Raw genomic sequence first — 23,923 nt, 5'->3', positions numbered from 1 at the left:
ATAAACTCATCACCTCTAATCTAATCATCACATCACATCAAGCCTTGAGATTTCACAGCTCTCAGATTGGAGGGATGGAGGGCGCCAATACTTTCCTTTATAGAGGGCAGGACTTGGACTTCACTTGGTATCTGCTGCTCTGCCTGGTTTCAATTCTAAAGATCCAGAACACCCTTCCTCCCCACCCCCACACCCTTTTCAGCTTCCTTTCTGTGTTATCTTTCCCCATTCGATTATAAACTTCTTAAGGGTAAGAACTACACCTAAAGACTCCAGCTTCTGGGATAAGAACTCACTATTTGACAAAAACTGCTGGGAAAACTGGAAAAGAGAATGGCAGAAACTAGGCATAGACCAAAATCTCACACCATATACCAAAATAAAGTCAAAATGGGTTCATGCTTTGGATATAAAGGTTGATAATATAAGCAAACTGGGAGAGCAAGGAATAGTTTACCTGTTAGATTTAGGGAGAACAGAAGAATTCATGACCAAATAGGAGATAGAGAACATTATGAAATGCAAAATGGATCATTTTGATTACATTAAATTGAAAAGTTTTTGCACAAAGTCAATGCAACCAAGATTAGGAGGGAATTAGAAAACTGGGAAAGAATTTTTACAACTAGTATCTCTGAAAAGGACCTCATTTCTAAAATATATAGAGAATTAAGTCAAATTTATAAGAATACAAGTCATTCCCCAATTGATAAATGGTCAAAGGATATGAACAGGCAGTTCTCAGATGAAGAAATTAAAGCCATCTATAGTCACATGAAAAAATGCTCTACATCATTATTGATTAGAGAAATTCAAATCAAAACAATTCTGAGTTACCACATCACACCTATCAGATTGGCCAACATGACATAACAGGAAAATGACAAATGTTGGAGAAGATGTGGGAAAACTGGAACACTAATGCACTGTTGGTGGAGTTGTGAAATGATCCAACTATTTTGGAAAGCAATTTGGAACTATGCCCAAAAGGCTATAAAAATGTGCATACCCTTTGACCCAGCAATAGCACTTCTAGGGCTGTATCCCAAAGAGATCATAAAAATGGGAAAACGATCCACATGTACAAAAGTATTACAGCAGCCCTTTTTGTGGTGGCAAAGAATTGGAAATTGAGGGGATGTCCATCAATTAGGGAATGGCTGAACAAGTTGTGGCATATGAATGTAATGGAATACTATTGTGCTATAAGAAATGATGAACAAGCTGACTTCAGAAAAACCTGGAAAGACTTGTATGGTCTGATGCTGAGTGAAGTGAGCAAAACAAGGAGAACACTGTTCACGATAACAGTCATGTTGTGCAGATGACTAATATTAATAAACTTAACCCTTCTTAGCAATACAAGGATCTAAGACATATCCAAAGGCCTCGTGATGAAAAATGCTATCCACATCCAAAGAAAGAACTATGGAAGTTGAATGCAGATCAAAGCATCCTATTTGCTATTTTTTTTTCTTCTGCTCTGTTTTGTTCCCTCTTTCTTGTGGTTCTTATTCTTCCTTACAACATCACTAATGTGAAAATATGTTTAATAGGAATGTATATGTATAGTCTATATCAGATTGCACATTGTCTTGGGGAGGGAGGCAGGAGGGAGGGGGAGAAAAATTTAAAACTCAAAAGCTTATGGAAGTGATTGTTGATAAATCAAAATAAATTAATAAAAATAAAAAAGTTTAAAAATTTTAAAAAAAACTATCTTTCTTTTTGTATCCACAGAGCTTATATTGTGGGTATATAGTAGATACTTACTCAATGTTTATTGAATTGGATTGAATTCCTAAGGTGACAATCTTTTGTGTATATAGTTTATATGTACCTAGTTTCCATGTTGTCTCTCCCTTCTGGGAAGGGTCTATTTTTGCCTTAATTTGTATCCTCAATAGGGAGCATAAAACTTGACACATAATGAGTGCTTAATAAATGCTTTTTGACTTACTTACTAGATATATCTGTAACCTCAAGCAAGTCTCTTTACCTCTTTGGGCCTCAGTCTCCTTATTTATAAAATCATGAATACAGTTATCCCTTCCACAACGTGGGGGTTAGGGGAGTGGCACCCTCCCCCAAAACCCAGAGATATGGAAAATCCCTGCAAAACTTTTTGGCCCTCCTTTCATACCAGAGAAGAAGTCTGAATTATTTCTTTTTCTTTTATGGGTCCTTATCATATTGTTGTAAAATCTGCGTTAAGTATTTGTCATAGGCTCTGTGTTGTCTGCTGGACTTCGTGTGGTCATCTGAGGCTTCCACAAAACTCCCCAAAAATTCCCATTTAATTTCTTAAGACAATCCGTAATATATCAAAACCACAATGGGGAAAAGTTGCGATGTGGAAGGAATAACTGTATATTTATACTACCTAACTCTCACAGTTGTTATTAAGATGATGCTGTGTTAACCTCAAGATACTATAGAAATGGGAATAATTATCATATTGGAAATATTTTCCTGTCAAGACTATCATAAACATTGCTTACACTGTTGATGCTCTATTATTATCTTCTACTCTTTAGTTTTACCTCAACAAACTTAAAAACAAATCTATTGTTTTTCCCCAACCCCCATCCTCACTCAGTTTCTAGATTATACAAAGGAAAATAATTTTTGTACCTGCAGGCTTCAGACCTTCACAGATTTCAGTGTAAAATCTTCTGTCATAGCCATCACAGTAATGCCATTTATTTTCCTTGTATTTTAGGCCATCAGCAAAGGTGTATTTCCCCTGAAAGAGAAGTCATATGCCTGTCTAATGAATCTGAGACCTGGGGAGTAAGTATTCATCTTTGGGGTCTTGAAAAGGATGGTGTCAAAGGAGGAAGGGCAGGGTCACTGATGAGGAAAGCCAGTCTGCAGTTGGAGAAGCATATGCATAAAGATGACTTCCAAACCTACACTCTCTCCCATGCTCCAGAATTATATCTCAAAGTACATACTAGATACCTCCACCTTGATGCCCCGCCTACACTTCAAATTCACCATACCCCAATCTGAATTCAATATCTTCGCCCCTACAACTTATTTGACTTCTAACTTTTCTATTTCTATGATACCACCACTTTTTGAGTTACCCATATTAAAACCAGTCATTTTTTTAAACCTTTCTTTTTCTCTTCCCCATATCCATAGCCACATAGTCACTAAGTTCTATTGATTCTATATCCACGTCTTTTACATCAATCTGCCCTTTTCATTTCCACTATTCCCATCCTCATTCAGACTCTCATTACTTCTTGTCTGTTCTATTTGAACATCCTTCTTATTTATTTGTCTTCTGCCAGTCTCTTGCTTCCTCTATATACTACTGCCAGATTTATCTTCCTAAAATATAGATCTTATCATTTCACTCCCCTTCAAAGCCTACCTCTCCCTATGGAATTCATAGAATAATAGAAGTCATTTAGTTCAAAATCCTTAGCCTCACTCTTCACAATATATCTTCAAACTACTTTTCCAGACATCTAACACACCTATCTTGATTGAATACTTAATGTTCCCTGCACATGCTGTCCCATTCTTTCTTGCCTCCATATCTTCATTCATGCTGCTCTCAGGACAAGGTAACCCTCATTTTCTAGTTTGCCTGTTGAAAATCTATATATCTTTCCAGGCTAATCATAAATACTACCTCCTTTAGGAAGCCTTGTCTTTCCCTTCTGAATGCCTCCATTACTATTTGTCCTTCTCAATGGAATTTATCACATTTTGCCTTGCATTAGCTATTTGTATCCATGTCTTATCACCCCCACTGGCCTGTACGTTCTTTAAAGGGAGAGATCAGAGGTTATTCACCTTTGGACCTCTGCTCCTCACCCCCTTCTCCCACCTACTCACCAGTGCCAAGCACAAGGCTTTGCAAATGGTGCTCACCATTTGTGGGTTGTTGAATGATGATTCTTATCTAACTTTTAGCTTCATTTAAATTATTTATACAAAGATATACTTAAATGTAATCAAAGATATATTCCAGAGCTTATTGAAAGGAGGGAAATTCTCAAATATACATAATAAAGACTGAAAGGGAAGATTTAGGGGACTCCAAGCATAGGAGTATATCCTCTCAATCAAAAAACTCTTTTGTGGTGCCTATTACATTTATCATTTCAGTAGGTTCACTTGTGTCTTGGAAAGAGCATTGGATTTGCAGTAAGGGACTTCAGTTTGAATCTTGGTTCTGACACTTACCAGCTATGTGACCTTGTGCAAGGTTATAGGATTATAGAATTTAGAGGTAAAAGGGACCTTGGCTGTCATCTAGTTCAATACCTTCATTGCTTTGATAAGGAAATTGAGAACTAGAGAGTTCAAATAATTTGTCTGAGGTCATATAGGCTGCATAGTATAGTGGAAAGAATACTGGATTTAATATTAGGTGACCTCAAATCTCAGCTCAGTTATTTACTACTTGTGTGACCTTGGGGAAGTCACATAACCTCTCTGATCATCAATTTCCTCATCTGTATCTACTAGATGAAAGCTCTGATACTTAGAGTTTGAAGCTGAGGAAGGGGATACAAAGATGTGTAGGATATGACCCTGCCCTTAGGAATTTCAATCCCATGAAGGAGACAAAATTTATAAACAAATGGCTATAACATAAGACAGAATGTGATAAGTGCCACCTAGAGTACCAGAGTGCTGTGAGCATTCAGAGAAGGGAGGACTCAAATTTGCCTGGTGAGATTAAGAAAGGGAAGACTTCCTGGAGGTGATGGCATTCAAGATGGGCCTAAGATGAAGAGGTTTTCAAGAAACAGAAATTCAAGGAGGAAGGGTAAAGGAATAGGTGATCTTTTAGCTCCCTTCCTTGTATAAATCCTAAGTAACAGAATCAGGATTCACAACCAGGTCTTCTGACACTCTCCATAAGCCTCATTTTCCTCATTTGCAAAATGAGGCAGTTAGGTGATTCAATAGATAAAGCACTGGGTCTAAAGTCAGGGAGACCTGAGTTCAAATTTGACCTAAGATGCTCACTAGATGTGTGATCTTGGTCAAGTGACTTAACCTCTGTCTGTTTCAGTTTTCTCAACTGTAAAATAGGGATAATGATAGTACCTACCTATAGGGTTGTTAAGAGGATAGGAGATAATATTTGTAAAGTGCCTATCACATAGTAAGTGCCACATAAATGCTAGTTATTGTTAGTAAAATAGGGACAAAAATCTTTGCATTTCCTATCTCGAAAGGTGATTATTAGGAAAACACTTTGTAAACATTAAAGCACTGTAAATATGAGCTATTATTTTTTATTATCTTTGTATCTCTTGAAGTTGGTCTTTTATATGCACAGAAGTTATATGTACCCTTTGAATACAATTATTTCATAAATGCTTGTTGGCTGAATTAATGGGTGTTGAATAAATCTTTTTGAATGAGTTAATGATTAAACTGTGTACAGTAGAGAAAGACAAGGCTTTCTATTCAAGGGCCTCTGTTCTGGAAAGGACTAGATTCCTGTTATGTCTCCTGGAAGAAGCTGAGTACCTTTATGATTCTTCCCTTTTCCCATGTGGCATCATATTGGCTCCCATTAGGAAAGTACAAGGTTCCTTTGCCATGAAACATTCCATCTTTCATTTCCCCTTGATATTTTGTTTCTGTTGGGAGAATGTACGAGGCCTGGCCCTCCATCCTGTTTTAAGGAAACACACAGAATTTCATGGAATATTATTTACAATAAGAAAAAAACTGGAAACAAAATGTGTGGGGAACTGGAAACTGGGGAATGGCTACACATACTATGGTACATCAATGTAATGGAATTTTCCTGGGCTACAAGAAATGACAAATATGAAGAATTTAATGAAACAAGAGGAGTCTTATATGAAGTGATAGAGTCAACAAAGCAGAATCAAAAGGACAATAAATATATTACAACTACATAAATGAATGCAACTTCAAACAACACCAAAACTCAGATGAAGAACAATGGACAATGTTGAAATTAACTTGTAAGGCATAAGCTCATTCTTTTAATACACAGAAAACTACTAAAATGTAAGGTTGCATGTAATTACCACTATAATCACTCATTTATGTTGTTTTACCTGTTTGGGGGAGACTTTGATATTGTAAAATTCAATTACGAGTATTTGGGGGTTTTAAATTATATAATATGGCAAAACAAAATTCATCAATGAAAATTAAAAAAAAATTCACAGAGTTCTAGAAATGTTAGCACTGGAAGGAACTTTAGAACCAAGAATGTTAGAGATGCAAGTCTGAGATCATAAAACATTCAACAATAGAATGTAGAAAGTTAGGAGATGGAAGGGGTGTTAGAATACAAAATATTAGAATGTATATTGTTATACCTGAAATAGATCATAGAACATAGAATATTAGTGCTAAATAGGACCTTTAAACATAGCACATAAAAACACAGAACACAAAAAGAATGTTAGAAATTAGAACCAGACTGTTAGACTCTAGATAAGACTTGGATAATATAGAACATTAGAGCAGCCTTAGAGATAAATATCTCCTAACTTTTTTCATTTAACAGATGAGAACTGAGGTCCAGAGAGGAAAAAGTGATTTGGTGAAAGTCACACAGCTAGACAAAAGCAGAGCTTGGAAAATTGAGGTTCATTCCAATTTACCAGGGTACCTCTCCATAACATGTGAATTTTTTTTTTTGTTCATAACCTCAAAAATTGGAAGGGTGGGAAGGCAGTTTTTAGTCATGTTGTACCAATGTAGGTAGAGACCAGTGTCACAACGCAGTGTCTCCATTTTCTCAACTTCAAAATGAAGAGTTGGTCCTTTCAGCTCTGACCCCGTCTACGATGAGTCTGGCAGGGGTTGTGGGGAGAGTGTGCTTCTGTGGAGACGTGGGATTACAAAATTTGACAGGCTTGGAGGAGATGTGTTAGGACATGACAGAGGATGGGCAGGGGAAGGGAGCGCCAATCAAGTCACGATATACTATGTGGCGAGGGAGGCGCTGTCGCGACAGGGCAGGCTAACGGATGCGCAGTTAGGATTAACTGGGCCCAGTCGTCGGGTTGGCCTCAAGACACCGCAGTGGGACTTCTTGTTGCTATCAGGAAGGCACAGCAAGGCTGGGGCTGGGAGGAATTGTCCTTTGATTCTTCTCATTCCGCTTCCATCTTCTCGCATGGCTACTGCCGTGTGTTTACAACGTTCCTTCCTTACCTTCCATGAACAAATCCACCAAAGTACTTGCTGCCGGTGTACTGCATGGCGTCCGCTCCCTTCACATCCAGGCCCAGCCACTGTGTACAGGGCCCTCACTATAGCAACCGGTCTTGCGCATGCCCCGTCGCCCCTGAGGCTCCAGCCCTCCATTGCGCTTGCGTGCAGCCCCGGGTAACGGGCTGAGCGACGGCCTGTTCCTGCGTCTGCGCATGCGTCACTGCGGTGCGACCCGGGAGCAGAGTCCGGGAAAGGGGAGTTCAAGGAGATCCGGGGTAGAGCCGGCCGTCTTGGGCCCCGTGCGCTGCTGCCGCCGCCATGCCAGGTGTGGTGGAGCTGCCCGCCTTGGACGAACTCAAAGTGCAGGAGGTGAGGCCCTGCTCGCGGTGAGCAATTGACGGAACAGCGGCCCGAGTCCCGGCCCTGCACCTTCCAGGCCTGGCTCCTCTCAGCGCGTCCAGGAGCCCCTTTAGGCCGGCCCCCTGTACCCCCCACCCCGGCCCAGGATTCTCTTCCCTGTCACCCCATTGTCTTTCTATTCATCCCACGTTCTCTTCCAAGTCACCCCATTCTTCTCCCTGTAATCCCCATTTTCTTCCTATTCACCCCTGCATTCTCTTATTAGTCACTCCCATTCTCTTCCTTGTCACCCCCGTTCTTCTCCCTGTCACCTCCATTCTCTTCCCTGTCACCTCCATTCTCTTCCTAGTCACCCCCACATTCTCTTCCTGGTAGCCCCCATTCTCTTCCTAGTCATGTCCACATTCTCTATACAATTATCCCCCCATTCTCTTCTTGGTCGCCCTCATTCTCTTCTAAGTAAGTAAATTACTGACTGTATTTTACCAAGGAATTGTCCCTCATCATACTTTCTACCTCCCCTACTGGGGCTTGACCTCCCTCCACCCCTTACCTTTACTTTCTGATGATCACCTCTTCCTGGGCCAGATTTGGGAGACCCTTAAATGGCTGCACCTATTTATTACATGGGGGCAGCAGTGGCTTTCCCTGTGGGGCAGGCTCTCCCACCTCAGTTCACTCCCTAAACACCTGATTGTTGATCCCTTCTTTCCAGTTATCTTTCCTTCAACTCTCTGCCAGACTTGAAACCTTCCCCCCCTCCCATTTTCCACCTAGAGTGTTCCTCAACTCCCTTGGACCTTATCTTTCCACCTCCTATAAGTGGAAAGCCTATGGTCTCTGCCATTCCTTTCCACTCCTTTTGATCCTCTTTAGTCTTTCTGGATCTAAGCACAAGCCCATATTTGTGACTCCTGAGGAATACTCACTGTCAGTGTGAGGCACTGTCACCAGTCATTTTACTTTCTCTCTGTCCTGATGGTGTCAGTTAGACATGTCTGTGTCCTGAACTTAATGAGGGGCCTATGCTTAGCCTCAGGAGAGTCCTTTTAGCTTTGGGCAGTTGACAGACATCTCAGACTCAATAGTTGTCACCTGAGTCCTGTAGCTTGTAACCAGTAAGTAGCCAGTAGCAAAAGTTGGGCCCAGGAACCTAGGCATTATGGTTCTATTTCTAGCTGCTATGGATGTCGGCCTGACCTTGTCTGCACTATGTTGGAGTGGAAGGAACCCCAGAATGGGAGTTAGGAGAACTCTGTCAGTATTCCCTTGGCTAATTCAATAACTGTTTGACTTTGTCAGAGCAGGGACAGAGTATATGTGTGCTCTAGGCAAGATTTGAAAATTGCATACCTAATGTGTTGGTCAGTTTTGCTGAACTTTATTTCTTTGTCTAAATTTTTTTGTTAGAAGGGATGGTTCATTAGATAAGTGGTGGGGGGAGGAGGAATGTTTAAAAGTAAAGATGATGCAAAAACAAAAGATATCAATATCCTGATGAAAGTATGAGCTATCACTAGAATATATGCCCCTTGATTTGTCACTAAATAACTTTTTCAGGATTGTGGAAAGAGAGGTTTTCTGGCATGAATGTAAGGGGTTTTTTGTTTTGTGTTTTGTGTTTTTTCTTGGTTATGTTTTATTTTGGGGGGATTTGGTTGAAAACTAGAACTGTGATTTCATTAATAGAGGGAACTTTTAGGTGAGGAAACTCCCTCTGTCAATGCTGGTGTGCACATTCTCTTCAATTTATAGCTTTAGAGAGTTGGACTGAGAGATTAAGGACAAACAGGTTATTAGATGAAGCCTGAATTTGAACCCAGGTCTCAAAAAGCATTGTAAAGCACTGTGAGGACAACAATCTCTCTTATTTAAATTTTGTGTTTCTCCTGACACCTAACCCAGTGTTCTGCATACAGTATACCTTTAGGTGAAAATGAATAAATTAATGAATGACCTACTTTTTAACCCAGTAGAACTTGGCAGTCAGATTGGCATTTGTCTGAATCCTAACACTTACTAGCAATGTGGTTGTCTTAAATAGGGCACTTAAAGGTCTCTGACCCTCAGTTTTCCCCATCTGTACCTCTGTCAACAAGATGAGGAGAGCTTCACTATCTATCCACATCAGAGGGTGGTTGTAAGGGAAGTGTTATCTGAAATCTTAGTTTTGTATACTTGTGAAGTGATATTGTTATTATGAGAAATTAATTGGTACATATGAATACTTAAAGAATACATATAAATACTTAAAGACTTTTCGGCCAACAAGAATCTATTTTGGAAAAAGATACTGAATAAATGTGTGAGGATAGTAAATAAACAGCTGTTAATGACTTTCAATTCAATAAATGTTTGTTGAGTACATGCTATGTTCAAGGTCCTGAGATAAATGTTAGGGTTGAGGGGGAGATAAAGTCTGACCTAACCCCTCCTGTCTTCTCCCTCTATGCTGCTTTATTTGATGTCATAGCTCCCATGGATTTAATTACCATCTCTATGCTGATGATTCTCAAATCTGCCTATCCTGCTCAGCCTCTCTGCTTATTTCCAATATCGAATCTCCAACTGGCTTTCAGATACCTCCGACATGATATCCAGTAAACATATTAAATTCAGCATATCCAGAATGGACCTCATTATCTACCCTCCAAATCTTCCCCTGCTCCTGCCTTCCCTGTTACTGTAGGGGAACACCATCCTCCCAGTTCCCTCAGGCTTGAAGCCTAGGAGTCATCACTGTCTCTCACTGATCCCTCCCACCCAATATCCAATCTATTGCCAGGGCCTGTCAATTTCACCTTTGCAACATCTTTCGTTCATACTCCCTTATCTCCTGTGTTACTGCCACCACTGTAGTGCACGCCCTCATTACCTTGAACCTTGATTACTGCAATAGCCTGCTGGTGTTATCTGTCTCAAGTCTCTTCCCATTCCAATCCATCCTCTATTCAGCCATGGAAGTGATTTTCCTCAAGCAAAGGTTTGCTCATGTCCTCTACTCAGTAAACTTCTTTGGAGTCCTATTGCCTCCAGAATCAAATACAAAATGTGCTATTTGGCATTCACAGCCCTTTATAACCTAGCTGCCTCTTACCTTTCCAGTTGTCTTATACCTTACTACCTGACACATAGCTATTCGATCCAGTGACACTGACCTCCTTGCTGTTTTTGAATGACACTCTATCTCTTGGCAGTTTATTATTTCCCTATTTATTCCGTATATAGCTTGCTTTGTATGTATTTGTTTGCATGGTATCTTCCGCATTAGATTGTAAGCTCCTTGAAGGCAGGGGTTATCTTTTGCCTCTTTTTGTATCCCTGGTGTTTAGCACAGTGCCTGACACATAGTAGGCACTTAATAAATGTTTATTGATTGATTGATGCTATTGCTTCAAATATAAATATCAGGATTTTCTTCCCTACCAAATATGGCTCATACAAAACTTGCATGTGGCAAATGATTCTGCTACAGTTAGCTTTTAACCTCCTCACCTAGCCTTTACAGGATAAAAAGCATCAGTCCAGTTTGGAATCTGCAGTTGTGTTTCTACTAACTTTTTTTTTCCTCAATATGAATTTGAATTTGTTAATAATGCTGGTTGTCATCTTGTTTCAACTTCAGGTACTAGACTCTTTTCCTTTGGGACCATGATCATTTTTTTTGATCATTTGGGCAATCTATATCTCCTCCCTTACCATCCGTTTTTCACAACAAATCTATTCATAGTTTTTATTGTAGTTTTCTGTAATTATTTCATTATAAGTCCCTATTTTTCCTTTCAAAGAGGTCTTTTAGGGCTGTTGCCTATATTTGGAGGCAGCTTATATTCTGATCAATACAGTCACTAAGATATATGGTAAAAACATCATCCATTTCCTCAAGGAGCTTATAATCTAGTAGCACAAGTATGATTAAGGAACTTGTTTTCGTTCATAAATATGTAATTCTTTTAAAACTTTTCCTGCAGGTGAATGTCAGTTCTGCTGTGCTAAAAGCTGCAGCCCATCATTATGGTGCACAGTGTGATAAAGTCAATAAAGAATTTATGCTTTGCCGCTGGGAAGAAAAGGACCCAAGGCGATGTTTAAGGGAAGGGAAACTTGTCAATCAGTGTGCTATTGATTTCTTCAGGTAAAGATTTCTCTGTGTAAAAATGCCCTGACACAAAAGACCAGTTGGTTAACCAAAATTATTTCACTAAAATGCATACTATGTGAAAAGCATTATGCTAGGTCCTGGGGATACAAAGACAAACTAGTCCCTGCATTCAAAAGGCTTACATTGTACTCTAGGGGTATACAAAGTAATTTGAGACAGGACCAGTTAGTAATGGGGGAATGAGGAAGGGTATCATAGAGGATATGACACCTGAGCAAACCCTGAAGGAAGATCAGAGGATAATAGACTTGGAGATATAAATACTTTATAGGTCATCTATGCCTGAGGTGTCAAGCACCAGCTGCAACACTCCCCTTACTGCCTGAACCTGATTAAACATAATGGGGGGGGGGGGCAGCAGCAACTAGGTGGTGCAGTGGGTAGAGCTCTGGCCTTGGAATCAGGAGGACCTGAGTTCAAATCTGGCCTCAGACACTTGACACTTACTAACTTTTTGCCCCTGGGCAAGTCAACCCCAATTGCCTCACCAAAAAGCAAAAAAAAAAAAAAGTAATTGGGAAATATTTAACAAAATAAAAAAATACAGTAGAACATAGATAATATTAATATGTGGTTTTCTAAGTCAGTATTCCTGCAGGAATCTTTATATATGGTTTGGTGGCCCCGATTTTTGTATGAGTTTGATACCACTGATCTATCCCAAACCCCTTATTTTGCATAGAAGAAAACTGAGGCAGAGACATTAAATAACTTGCCCAAGAATACACCGCAGAGTTGGGATTTGAATCCAGTTCCTCTCACTCTTAAGTCCAAGACTCTTCTGATAGACAGAAATGAAGAAGGTAATGCATTTCAGGTATTAGGAACAATTTGTACAAATTCATAGAGTTGAGAGATAGAACCTCAAGCTTTGGAAGTAGCTGATAAAGTTCAGCTGAAAGTTATTGTTTATAAAGGTTAATAATGTGAAATAAGACTTTAAAATTGTTGTCTTGCTTCATATTGGCAATAACACTCAGAAAAGGCAGCTGCAGAGACAAGTTTTAAAATGAGTGAAGAACTTCAGAGGTGAGACATAGCAATGTATGTATTTTCTCATTGTATTGTCTGTGCCCCTGATAATAAGAGGAATTATTGTTTAATTAATAATATGCTATTACACTAACATTAATACATAAATAGTAGGTTATTATTTTATTGGGTTTAGCAGTTTCCAAGTTCTTTCATTACTGCAGCTCCAGGAAGTATGTAATGCAAGTATTGTCTCTTATTGATGAGGAAACTGTGGCTTAGAAAGATGATTTGTTCATGGCTCAAACCTAGGTTTCTTGACCCTAATTCAATGGCTTTTTCCATTCTAACACATTCATTTGTGAAGCATGGGTAATAAGACCTAAAGAATTGATTTAGGAAAAGCTCAAAATAAGAATTCAGAAATTGGAACTTCTAATTTTTTAAAAGGAGATTCTTACCATAGTAATTTCTTATGGTTTAGGTATACCATGTTCCCATGGTAAAAGTTTTTTTCTCACTTTGTCCCATGGTGACTGAAAGCTTCCTTGGGAGAAAGCCATTAATCCTGAGAATGTCAGGGGCAGAGTTAGGTTGTATAGATTCTAGGGTGACAGGGATGAGCTTGAAGTCATGAATAACTGATTAAAGCTGTCATAAATCATGGAGCTGTAGAATATTAGTGTTCCAAGGAACTTTAGAGACTATTTAGTGCAATCTTCTCGTTTTACAAGTGAAGAAACTGAGGCCCAATATTGACTTAACCACTCCTTTACAATAAATTAGCAGCAGGATCAAGACTTGAAGCTTGGTGTCCTTATTCTTAGCTCTGTACTCTTTCCACTATATTATGAATTTCTGAATTAAAAGTTACATGAGTTCCTTTTTTTGGAGGGGGGCAGGGAGATTCCCTGGATTGACCTCTATCATCATCATCTTACTGTATAGAGGCATACTTTCTATTAAACTTGTTTTGTAAGAAGGTCATTAATACATTGTAACTGAATTTGGTTTTGGTTGCGTATTTGTTACAAGGAATTTTTTTTTCTTTTTCATTGTGAGGAGGGGAGGTAGGAGGAAGAAAGGGCAAGTTTTGTTAGTTGAAATATGTTTAAAATAAAATTTAAAAATAGAATACAACCAAATTCTACATTATATACCTTTATTTAACTGATTACCTAAGAAAGAAACCTGGTAGCCACAATCTAAGGGAGCCCTTGAACCCTAATTTGAGCAACCCTCCCTAGGACCTTTGGTCTGCTTGCCATTTCAGTTGGAAGTTGTTCTTAAGAAATAAATCCCCCTCTTCTCCCTGCAGTTTTACCTCATATCATGTTCAACAATTCAATTAAAAATTTGTTAGCTAGATAGTGCAGAGCACCATACGTGGTTTTGGGGTAGAAAGCCTAGGGTAGGTTCCAAGCATAGAGAATAGTTCATTTTGGGATCATGTAAGGGAATAGCATAAGAAGGTGGAATGGTGCCATACTTGCTAGTTATGTGGTAGCTTTTTGTTCAAGTCTGGTCCATTACATCTCTGAAGTGTTGTGATTATATACCAAGCCCTCCAAAGTCAATTTTATCTTTCAATTAAATTTCTCATTTCACTCAACAGACAATATAGGAAGTCACGCTAAAGATTTTCTGAGCAGAAGAGTGACTTTACTACAACTCTGCTTAAGAATGATTATTTTTGTAGCAGTAAAAAATGGATTGGAGAGAGGGAGAGTGAAGGCAGGAAGACCTGTTAGGAGGCTCTGGTTGTTAGGAAAGGCAACATGATATCATGCATAGAGTGCTGGCCTTAGAGGCAGGAATGGCCTGGTAGCTTTGTGACCAAAGGCAAGTCACTTAACATTTCTAGGCCTCAGTTTCCTCATTTATGTAAAATAGGGATGATAATACCAGTAGTTCTTACCTTATAGGTTCAAATAAAATATTATCTGTAAAGCACTTTACAAACTTTAAGAATCTATGCAAATTAAATGTCAGTTGTTCTGGTAGTCCATGTGAGTGTAATAAAATCTTTCACTAAGGGTGATGGTAGTGGGAATCAAGAGGAAATGATTGTGAGATGTGTTGTTAGCTTGCTAACTGATTAGACGTGAAAGAGAATCGAAAGGGAAGAGTTGAAGATAACCCTAGGTTATAAACAGGAGAGAATAGCAAGTCTCTCCCCATTTCCATCCATCCTCCATTCAGCTGTCACATTGATCTTCCTAAAGAGTAGATCTCACAATGTCACTCCTCTATTCAGTAAACTCTAGTGGCTCCTTATTACTCCTAGAATCAAATATGAAATTTTCTTTTTGGTTTTCAAAGCCCTTTATAACCTGGCCCCCTCCTGGCAACACTGACCTTGCCATTTCTGGAACAAGGTAATCCAAGGTAATACACTGACTGGCTGTCATGCCTGGTATTCTCTTCCTTCCCATTTCTGCCTTCAGGCTTCCCTGGCTTCCTTGAAATCCCAGCAAAAATCACAACTTCTACAGGAAGTATTTCCTAATCCCCTTTAATGCTAGTGTCTTCCCTTTATTGAGTATCTTCAGTTTATCCTGCTTGTGTATGCAGATGCAATATATAGAGATTTATCTATATATGTACATATTTGTATCTATATCTAGATATCAATGTTTTGTTTGTACTTAGTTCTTTTCATGTTGTTTCCCCCATTAGACTGAAGCTTCTTGAGAGCAATCTTTTACCTTTCTTTGTATCCCTAGCACTTAGCATAGTAGCCTGGTTCATAGTAGCCAGTAGCCTTACACATAGCAGGTACTTAACAAATGCAAGTTGACTGAATGAGAGTAGGTGAATGATGGTGCTGAAGGAGCAGATTTTGGACATGTTGAGTTTGATAGTCAGTGGGACGTGAGTCTGAGACTTGGATTTTTCTAGGACCAGCTAATAATCAATACTGTCCCATTTACTGCAGCTAACACCTTCTATATCTAACATTGTTAGGAACAGTGTAATGTTTGCAGGGGGAGGAGGAATTTAGAGACTTTTTCAGTGGTCTTAAATTTTAAGCACCAAAACAGTTTTCCCTCTTTGGGATGGAAGTCTTTCTAAAATAAAGCACACATTTTCTCATAAACAGAATACTTGATATACCATAACCTTTTCTTGATGATCCAGAGCTTTCACTATGTATATTAGTTGATATAGTGTTCTGTAAAACACTGTGTTTAGTGGTCTTGGAATGTACTTTGTGCTTTTGACTTCTTGTGTCTGCTTTTTGCATTATTCCTGTCTTCTCTCTCATAGTCATTGTCATTTCTTGCTACTCTCCACTTGCCTGCTGCTGCTGTAGTTCTCCAAACTCCGTCTTTACCACTACTTAATTTGCTTCTATTCTGCTCTGGTTTTAGGAGTCAAATTAACTTAGTTTATTTGAATTAGGTGTTACAAGTATAAATAGGCTCCTCATGAGGGAGAGAGAGTTAGGGCCTTACTTAACTCTATGGTATCTGTTTTGACTTCTCTGTGGCCTTTTAGGCCAATTTTCTGGTTCTCAGGTGGCTTTCCAATAATAGAACTTACTGCATAATCAAGGTTTTTACAAAAACATCATTGACATAATAGGAGGAGTGTTATATTTGCAATAAGAAGGTCTATGTTTTAATATTTTCACATCTCTGATTCTTTGTTTCCTCATTTTTAAAAACCAAATGACATTTGTATTACTTACTTTTTAAGTTCATTGTGAACACTAATTGGGATAATGTAAGTAAAGTGCTTTGGAAATAATATTTTATACATATACACACTTAAAGATCAGCATCATCATTACTATTATTGTTGTTGCCATTATCTCCCACTTTTATCCCATTGATTTATGTAATAAACATTAATTCAGTGCCTGCTGTGTTCTAAGCACTATGCTAGGGATAAAGAAACAAAAATGAAAACGTTTCTGCCCTCACGGAGCTCACTTGCTGTCAGGGAGGATGATGCTCACAGATGAGTAAGTAGGGTCAGTTGTGAGGATTAGTGGGGAGGGCAAATAGCAACTGGGAGGATCAAGATAGACTTCTTAAAGAATCCAGGTCTGTGTAAAGGCTCCATCTCCAGATGGAGACAGAATATTGTGTAGGTCAGTTTGGCTAGAGCAGAGAAGGTATGAAAGAGGTTTAACATGCAGTAAGCCTGGAAAGGTAGGCTGAAGCCAGATTGTGAAGAACTTAAGTGCCAAAGAAAGAAGTTTTTCTTTTTTTTTTTAAGACATAGTTTGAAACCATTTGAGTTTCTTGAGTAGGAGAATGGATATAGTTAGCTGTGTGGGGGATAGATTGAAGAGAGAAATCATCTTTTGAGTTTTATCCTAGAATGTACTTTACCATCATAAGTCATAGAATTTAAAATTGGAAGAGCCCTTAGATATCAGGTAGGTTCTTTCTCCCACTTAGTTTATAGATGAGGAAATTGATGTCTATAGAAATTAAGTGATATACTCACAGATTACACAGTTACATGGTTAACAGAGATACACAGATAACAGAGCCTAACTTTGAATCCAAGTTACCTGATTTTAAATCCAATATCTTTCTGTTTCACTGTGTTGCCTCTATGCTTTTTCACACACTCATCGCTTTTCTCCCCATTTTGTTTCCCCGTAAGCTAACTTCCTAGTTCCTGCCTTTCAGGAGTATAAAGACACACTGTGCTGAGCCCTTTACTGAGTATTGGACCTGTCTTGATTATTCTGATCTTCAAGAGCTTCGCCGATGTCGCAAAGAACAGGCAAAATTTGACAACTGCGTCCTGGACAAACTGGGCTGGGTGCGCCCTGACTTGGGAGAACTGTCAAAGGTAAAAGACTTGTTGCTTACCTCGTTCTTGAACCAATAGATGGGTAAAGACAGGAGGAGCATCTTGGACAGAAGTAGGGGAGTATGCTCATTGAGGCAAGCTTTTAGTCGTCACTGTAAAGATGATGGGCTTCCTGAAATTCAAGTTTGCAAAACAGAGAAATGAGATCGGATGATTACTTACATTTAAGAAGAATTTTGTTTTATAGAAAGATCCCTTCCCTAGAGTGCTTGTTTTCGGATCCGTTCTGGGGGGAGGCAGGGGCGCAGAGAAGGAATTGGGGCTGCGGTTTAAAGGTAAGAGAAAAAGGGAAGAAAAGAAAAATGAAGCATTAGTAAGATTATGATATAAATCAGTAGGGAAAATAATAGCTTGGTGTGTGGAAAATCAGAAGGCTTGGAGATTTTGCTACTAGCAAATCACTCTCTCTGAGACTCAGTTTCCCAATCTTTAAAATGAGGGAGTTAGAATAAATGAATCCTAATATTCTGTGCTCCATTACTGTCCATTCTAAGATCCCTTCTAGCTTTATCATTGTGGGTTTTTTTGTTTTGTTTTTAGACAATTGGGGTTAAGTGACTTGCCCAGGGTCACACAGCTAGTAAGTGTCAAGTGTTTGATCTGAGGCAGTATTTGAACTCAGGTCCTCCTGACTTAAGGGCCGGTGGTCTATCCATTGCGCCACCTAGCTGCCCCTGTCATTGTGTTTTTAGAATAACTTCCAGCTCTAATATTCTCTACTCTAAGTGTATTTTCCTGTTATGAATTTCAAGACCTAAGTGGTCATCTAGCTTTCCCAATACTAGAAAAATAATTCCCTCTGAAACATACCCCAAAATAGCTTATCCAGCCATTGTATATGCAGACCTCAGAACTTACTATCTCCTGGTTCACCCAGTTCCTCTGAGTATTAGAAAATTTTTCCTCATATCAAACTTAAATTTGAGTCTTTGTAACTACACACAGTGTCTTCTGGGGCTAAGTAAAACAAATCCAAGCCCCCATCACATGACAGCTGTCATAACAACCCTTGCTTCCCTTGCCCCGATCTTTTCTCTAGATCAGGGGTGGGGAACTTGCAGCCTCAAAACATGTGGCCCTCTTGGTCCTCAGGTGTGTCCTTTGACTGAGTCCAAACTTCACAGAACAAATCCCCTTAATAAAAAGATTTGTTTTGTAAAACTTGGGCTCAGCCAAAAGGTCATACTCAAGGACCTAGAAGGCCACATGTGGCCTCCAGACTACAGGTTCCCCACCTCTGCTCTAGATCCTTCATTGTATCCTCATATGGTATAAACCTCAAATGAATTCAAAGCCTGATTGGCCTCTTCTTGATCTTCTTCAGTTTATCAGTGTCCTTCCTAAAATCTGATAGGCAGAACTGAACGTGATATTCCAGTTGTGGTCTAATCAAGGCAGAGGACAGGAAGACTCTTGCCTCCTTATCCCTGGACACAGTTTCTATTAATAGATTGCATTAGCTATCCCATCAGTTGGCTTATGGATCTTATAGGCCACCAAAACTCTTTGGATCTTTTTTCAGACAAACTGTTATCTAGTCATGTTTTCCCCCATCTTATAATTGTGAAAGTTAATGGGGTTTTGTTTTTTTAGTCTCTTCTGAGTTCAAAGATTCTACATTTGTGTATAAGATTCTCCATTCATTTCCATTTAGCTTACATGTTTCCATCTCTTCCACAATAATAGCATGAAAGTTTTTTAGCAAATATTATCTGTGGCATTCCCTGATCTAATAGCTCTGTCAGAAAAAAAAAAAAGAAATTATATTAGTTCAGTATGATCTACTCCTAATGAAGCCTTGCTGGCTCTTCGTAATCACTCCTTTTTCTAGTTGTTTACTAACCATTCCTTTAATAATACTTTCTAGAATTTTATTAGTAATGAAAGTCAAGCTCACTGGCCCAGAGTTAGCAGACTCTTTCTCTTCTCTTTTCTGAGAATTGGGACAACATTTGTACTTCTCCAGTCCTGTGGTCTTTTCCCTGATTTCCACGATCTTTTAAAGTGCATTGATAGTTCAGCAATCACATCTGCAGTTCTTTCAGAATGTGTGATGTATTTCATGTAGGCCAGGTAACCTGAGTTCCTCAAGGGCAGCTGGAGTCTCTCTTACTGTGTCCTTATTTATCTTGGGATTCAACTCCTTATTAGTCATATTTGTTCTGTCTTCCAGCTCTAAAATCATTCATTCAAGAAACATTTATTAAGTACCTACAATTATGTAAATACTGTGCTCAATGCTGTTTGATTCTTCTCCTTGTGAGAGAAAACAGAATCAAATGAGAACTGAGTGGTTCTCTCTGTCATCTGTTATAATCACAAAAATAGCTAATTTTTATGTAGGACTTAAGGTTCAAAGAGCTCTTTAGGGATGTTATCGCATTTGATCCTTGAAACAACCTGGTGACCTAGGTGATATTATTATCATCCCATTTTACAAAAACAGAAACTGAGAATAAGAGAAGCTAAGTGATTTGCCCACGGTCACAGGTAGTATGTGTCTGAGGCAGAATTTGAGCTCATCTTCCTGATTCTGAGGGCTGTATTCTATTCACTACCCTACCTAACTGGACTTTATCCACTACCCTCCTATCGCCTTATCTGCCCTGAGCCATAGTCCTGTCATTTTGTTTTTGATTCTCTTCTATCAATATAGATTATATATACTTTTTCTTTTTTGGTAGGCAGTTGGGGTCAAGTGACTTGCCCAGGGTCACATAGCTAGTGAGTTCAATATAGATTAAAAAAAACCCAAAACTCCCATTCATTTATTTATTTATTTAATTTTTTTTTTTTGAGATTTAGCTCCTGACTCTCCTTATGGGACCATGAGATGCTTTTGTATTCTTCCTCTGTCATCTTCCTTTGCTTCCCTCTTCTGTATGTGGTTTTGTTTTTTTGTAACTTAAGTTAGTTGAGTTCTCTGTACATTCATATCCCTACCCTATTAGATCATACTTGTGCACTTTGAAAGATCTGCTCTCCCTAAAATGTAGGATACATGTCATGCTATTCCTGCCTTCTCCTTATCTATCAAAATCTTTAAGTTTCTATGATTATATTATATGAAACTATGGTTGATACCAAATTTTCTAGGAGCATGTCTATTGTATAAGAGAAGGTATGCCAATGTCCTTTTATGAGGTATGATCTCAAAGTCATTTTTGCTTGGCTTTAGAACTTTGGAAGGATTCTGTCTTTTTGCAATGTTGGTATTTTTCAGTTGCTTCTTAGTTTTTGAGTATATGATCTTGGCACTTGGTAGGAATGCTGCCGGTGTGACCTTGGACAAGTCACCCGACCTCATCTCAAAAATTAGGGGTTTGGACTGAACTGCCTTTAAGGTCTTGTATAGGTCTAAAACTATGATCTTAAGATTGGGCACACTTTGGAAAAGTTTTCCATCCGTCTTTGATTTTGTGGCCAGTTAGATATGTTACCTCCTATGCATAAAACTATCCTGAAAACAGCTCTTAATTCAGGGCTTCATTATAGTTTACAGAATGTTTTCCTCCCCAAACCTTTCCTGGGTTTGTTAGAGTATTGTTATCCCCCTTTTACAGAGGGGGAAACCGAGTATCAAAGAAAAGAAGTTACCTGCTGAGGGGCCCACAGGTAGGTAGTAGGGTGGTAGAGCTCCACCCCACTTTTTTAGACTTCATGTGCAAGTCTCCTGCCAACACACTTGTATGTTCACACAGGTTTAAAGTAGGAGTGGGACTGGAGAGTGAGGGTGGAAAAGAATCAGTAGTTTTCCCCAGAGAAAGCATGTTGTGGTAGGAAAGGCACTGGTTTAGAGTCAGAATACCTGGGTTCTTTTGAATATTGACTATGTATTCATGGACAAATCATTTCATCTTTAAACCTTAGTTTTCTTGTCTCTGTAATAAGGAGATTGGCCTAGCTATTCTTTGAGGTATCTGCCACTTCTGATATTCTGTGCAAAGCTCAGAGTCAGGAGAAACTCTTGTTCAAACCTGGCTCTCACACTGACTGCTTGTGTGACCATGGGCAATTCAACCTCAGTTCCCTTTTCTGTGCCAACTCTTGCATTGCCTGCTTCAGGGGATTATTGTGAAGAAACTACTTTGGAACTTTTAAAGCCCTATAAAAATGGAAGCACCTGCTACTGCACACCTTTCTCCCAAAATTGTCATTTGCTTCTCTTCTTCCCCTTTCCAGGTTACAAAAGTGAGCACAGCCCGACCTCTGCCAGAGAATCCCTATCATTCTAGACCAAGACCAGAGCCAAATCCTGCTTATGAGGGAAATTTGAAGCCTGCAAAACATGGTAGCCGATTCTACTTCTGGAACTGGTAGAAGAAAGAGCTCTATCTAGGGAGCTCATACTCGAAGACAGCCTCAAGCAACAAGTACAGAATTAAGACTCTTGTCCAGCTTCTCTGCAGGACCAGTGGGTCCTTTCCAGGAAAATAAAAAAAAGAAAACCTAATTTATGTGGTTTGGCACTTATTTTATACTGTTTCCTGATTCTTAGGATGAACTAGCTATTTAGTAGAGATTTAAAGGAAATCACTTTATTTTATTATATTTTATTTAACCTTCTGACTTTTTAAGTTGATTTCCCCTTCTCGTTTTTAGGCTTCTGGAGTACTGCTATTTGTATTTCTCTTTCAGGTAGTGGAGGCCATTGTCATGGACTGAAAAGGTCACTGGGCTATGACTCGAGAGACCTGAGTTTGAGTCTCATTGCTTTCATATCTTTGGGGATGTCTCTTCCACTCTCTGATGTGTGAAGAGATGAGGTGACTTGCCAAATGGTACATGGTAGCAAGTACCATTACCAGGATTTGAACCTAGTGCCTTTAATCCAGAAATCCAGTACTTTCCTCACTATACCATGTATGCATTCATCTGGTTGCCAAGTGTCACAACACCATTTGAAGCTGACCCCTTTATGAGTACAGTAATACCCCACCTAAAGTTATTAATGGATTATGGGGGAAACATGACTAAGTGAAAAAAATATTAGAGCAGGCTTGTACTTCTGTCACCACCTTATAAAAACGTAGACAGAGAGCTGACCATTTGCCATTTTGGTGTGGTTGTGTGACTGTTGTGTGACTTGGCAATAATGGGTTTGCAGAGTTAATTCAGGTGAGTCTTATCTTTGATTTTGCCTGGAATTCATCCAAATAATGAATTCACATTTATTTATACTTTCACAACATACTACATGAATATTGAACTCAAACTGCCAGTTGGCTCCAATTTGTGCTTGAAGAATTCTGGAAGAAGACCTGATACCTCCTTGTGATGCAGACATAACTCTGGGTTCTTAAAGGTTCTGACAAACCCTGTGAGCTAGAAAAACTCCAAATACAGGGCAGGCAATAAAATGTGCATACAGAGAAGCTTATCACTAGAGCATTAGCCACTAGGTCAATGACATTCCTGGTGTAGCCAGCTTATGAAGAACCTGTCCTAAGTTGAGGGAGAGTCGTTATGTTCATAGGTCAAGACAGGACCCACACTGACCAAAATTATGGGTGAATTAAAGTATTTCTTTTCATCAGATGCAGTGGTGGTTGGGGAAGGGGATGGTGAGGGATTGAAAATAAGTACAGAGAGGCTTATCAACAAAAGGCAGGCCAACTAGTGAATTTTTTTTTTAGCATGGCAATTTGTGAAGACTGATTTTTTTAAAAAATACTTTCCCCCAATTACATGTTAAAATAATTTTAACACTTTTTTTAAAAAAAGTTTAAGGTTTCAAATTCTGTCCTTTTCACTCTCCCTGAGATGATAAGCAATCTAATATAGGTTATACATGTGCTATCATGTCAAACGTTTCTATATTAGTCATTTTATATAAGAAGACTTGAAATAAAAAGAAAGTGAAAAATAGTATCCTTTAGTCTATTCAGACAATATCAGTTCTTTGGAGGCAGATCGTATGTTTCATCATGAGTCCTTTGGGGTTGTCTTAGATCATTGTATTGCCCAAAATAGCTACGTCATTCACAGTTCATCATACAATATTGCTGTCACTATTTAATGTTCTGCTCGTGTCACTTTGCATCAGTTCATTTAAGTTGAAGACATACTTTCTTTTTTTTGGTTGTGAGGCAGTCAGGGTTAAGTGACTTGCCCAGGGTCACACAGCTTATAAGTGTCAAGTGTCTGAGGTCATATTTGAACTCAGGTCCTCCTGACTCCAGGGATGGTGCACTATCTAGTGCGCCACCTAGTTGCCCTGACCAATACTCTTAAGGAAGTGTGATTTACATTGGTAAAGGGAGGACTCGTAAGTAGAAAAGCACATTGGCTTAGGAACCGGCTTGATCCAGCTCACAAGAGGAGATTGCTAACATTTTCAGTGTTAGAATATATACCTCGGAAATTGGCAAATGCTAGGAATTGAGACTTGATTTATTGTTTTGTTGATTG

The 23,923-nt window shown here is 39.0% G+C and overlaps 2 protein-coding genes across 3 annotated transcripts in view; one reads left to right on the top strand and one right to left on the bottom strand.

The window, feature by feature from the left end:
- The window catches only part of LOC114047323 (MORN repeat-containing protein 5-like), a 54,092-nt gene extending 46,837 nt beyond the window's left edge, over positions 1-7,255 (bottom strand). For both annotated transcript variants that reach the window (XM_027868105.1, XM_027868106.1), the window contains exons 1-3: positions 7,183-7,255; positions 5,509-5,656; positions 2,635-2,746 (exon numbers count right to left, since the gene is read on the bottom strand). In XM_027868105.1, coding sequence (XP_027723906.1) covers positions 2,635-2,746; positions 5,509-5,656; positions 7,183-7,229 — 307 coding nt within the window. In that variant the 5' untranslated portion in view covers positions 7,230-7,255. The remainder of the gene's footprint in view (positions 1-2,634; positions 2,747-5,508; positions 5,657-7,182) is intronic.
- Positions 7,256-7,401: 146 nt separating this feature from the next.
- Positions 7,402-21,965, top strand: LOC114047089 (NADH dehydrogenase [ubiquinone] 1 alpha subcomplex subunit 8-like). Its single transcript, XM_027867801.1, has 4 exons — positions 7,402-7,551; positions 11,514-11,677; positions 17,326-17,491; positions 21,695-21,965. The coding sequence occupies exons 1-4, from the start codon at positions 7,501-7,503 to the stop codon at positions 21,830-21,832; spliced, it is 519 nt and encodes a 172-aa protein (XP_027723602.1). The 5' UTR covers positions 7,402-7,500; the 3' UTR covers positions 21,833-21,965.
- Positions 21,966-23,923: the final 1,958 nt, after the last annotated feature.

The sequence above is a fragment of the Vombatus ursinus genome, unplaced genomic scaffold (assembly GCF_900497805.2).
Source record: "Vombatus ursinus unplaced genomic scaffold, bare-nosed wombat genome assembly UNPS02014786.1, whole genome shotgun sequence".
Taxonomy (NCBI): domain Eukaryota; kingdom Metazoa; phylum Chordata; class Mammalia; order Diprotodontia; family Vombatidae; genus Vombatus; species Vombatus ursinus.
This window is presented reverse-complemented; position numbering and strand designations above follow the sequence as displayed.

Coding starts and splice junctions, on each gene's coding strand:
- LOC114047089 (XM_027867801.1), top strand. CDS start 7,501: ATGCCAGGTGTGGTGGAGCTGCCCGCCTTGGACGAACTCAAAGTGCAG. Junction 11,678..17,325: donor TGTGCTATTGATTTCTTCAG/GTAAAGATTTCT, acceptor CCTGCCTTTCAG/GAGTATAAAGACACACTGTG. Junction 17,492..21,694: donor ACTTGGGAGAACTGTCAAAG/GTAAAAGACTTG, acceptor TCCCCTTTCCAG/GTTACAAAAGTGAGCACAGC.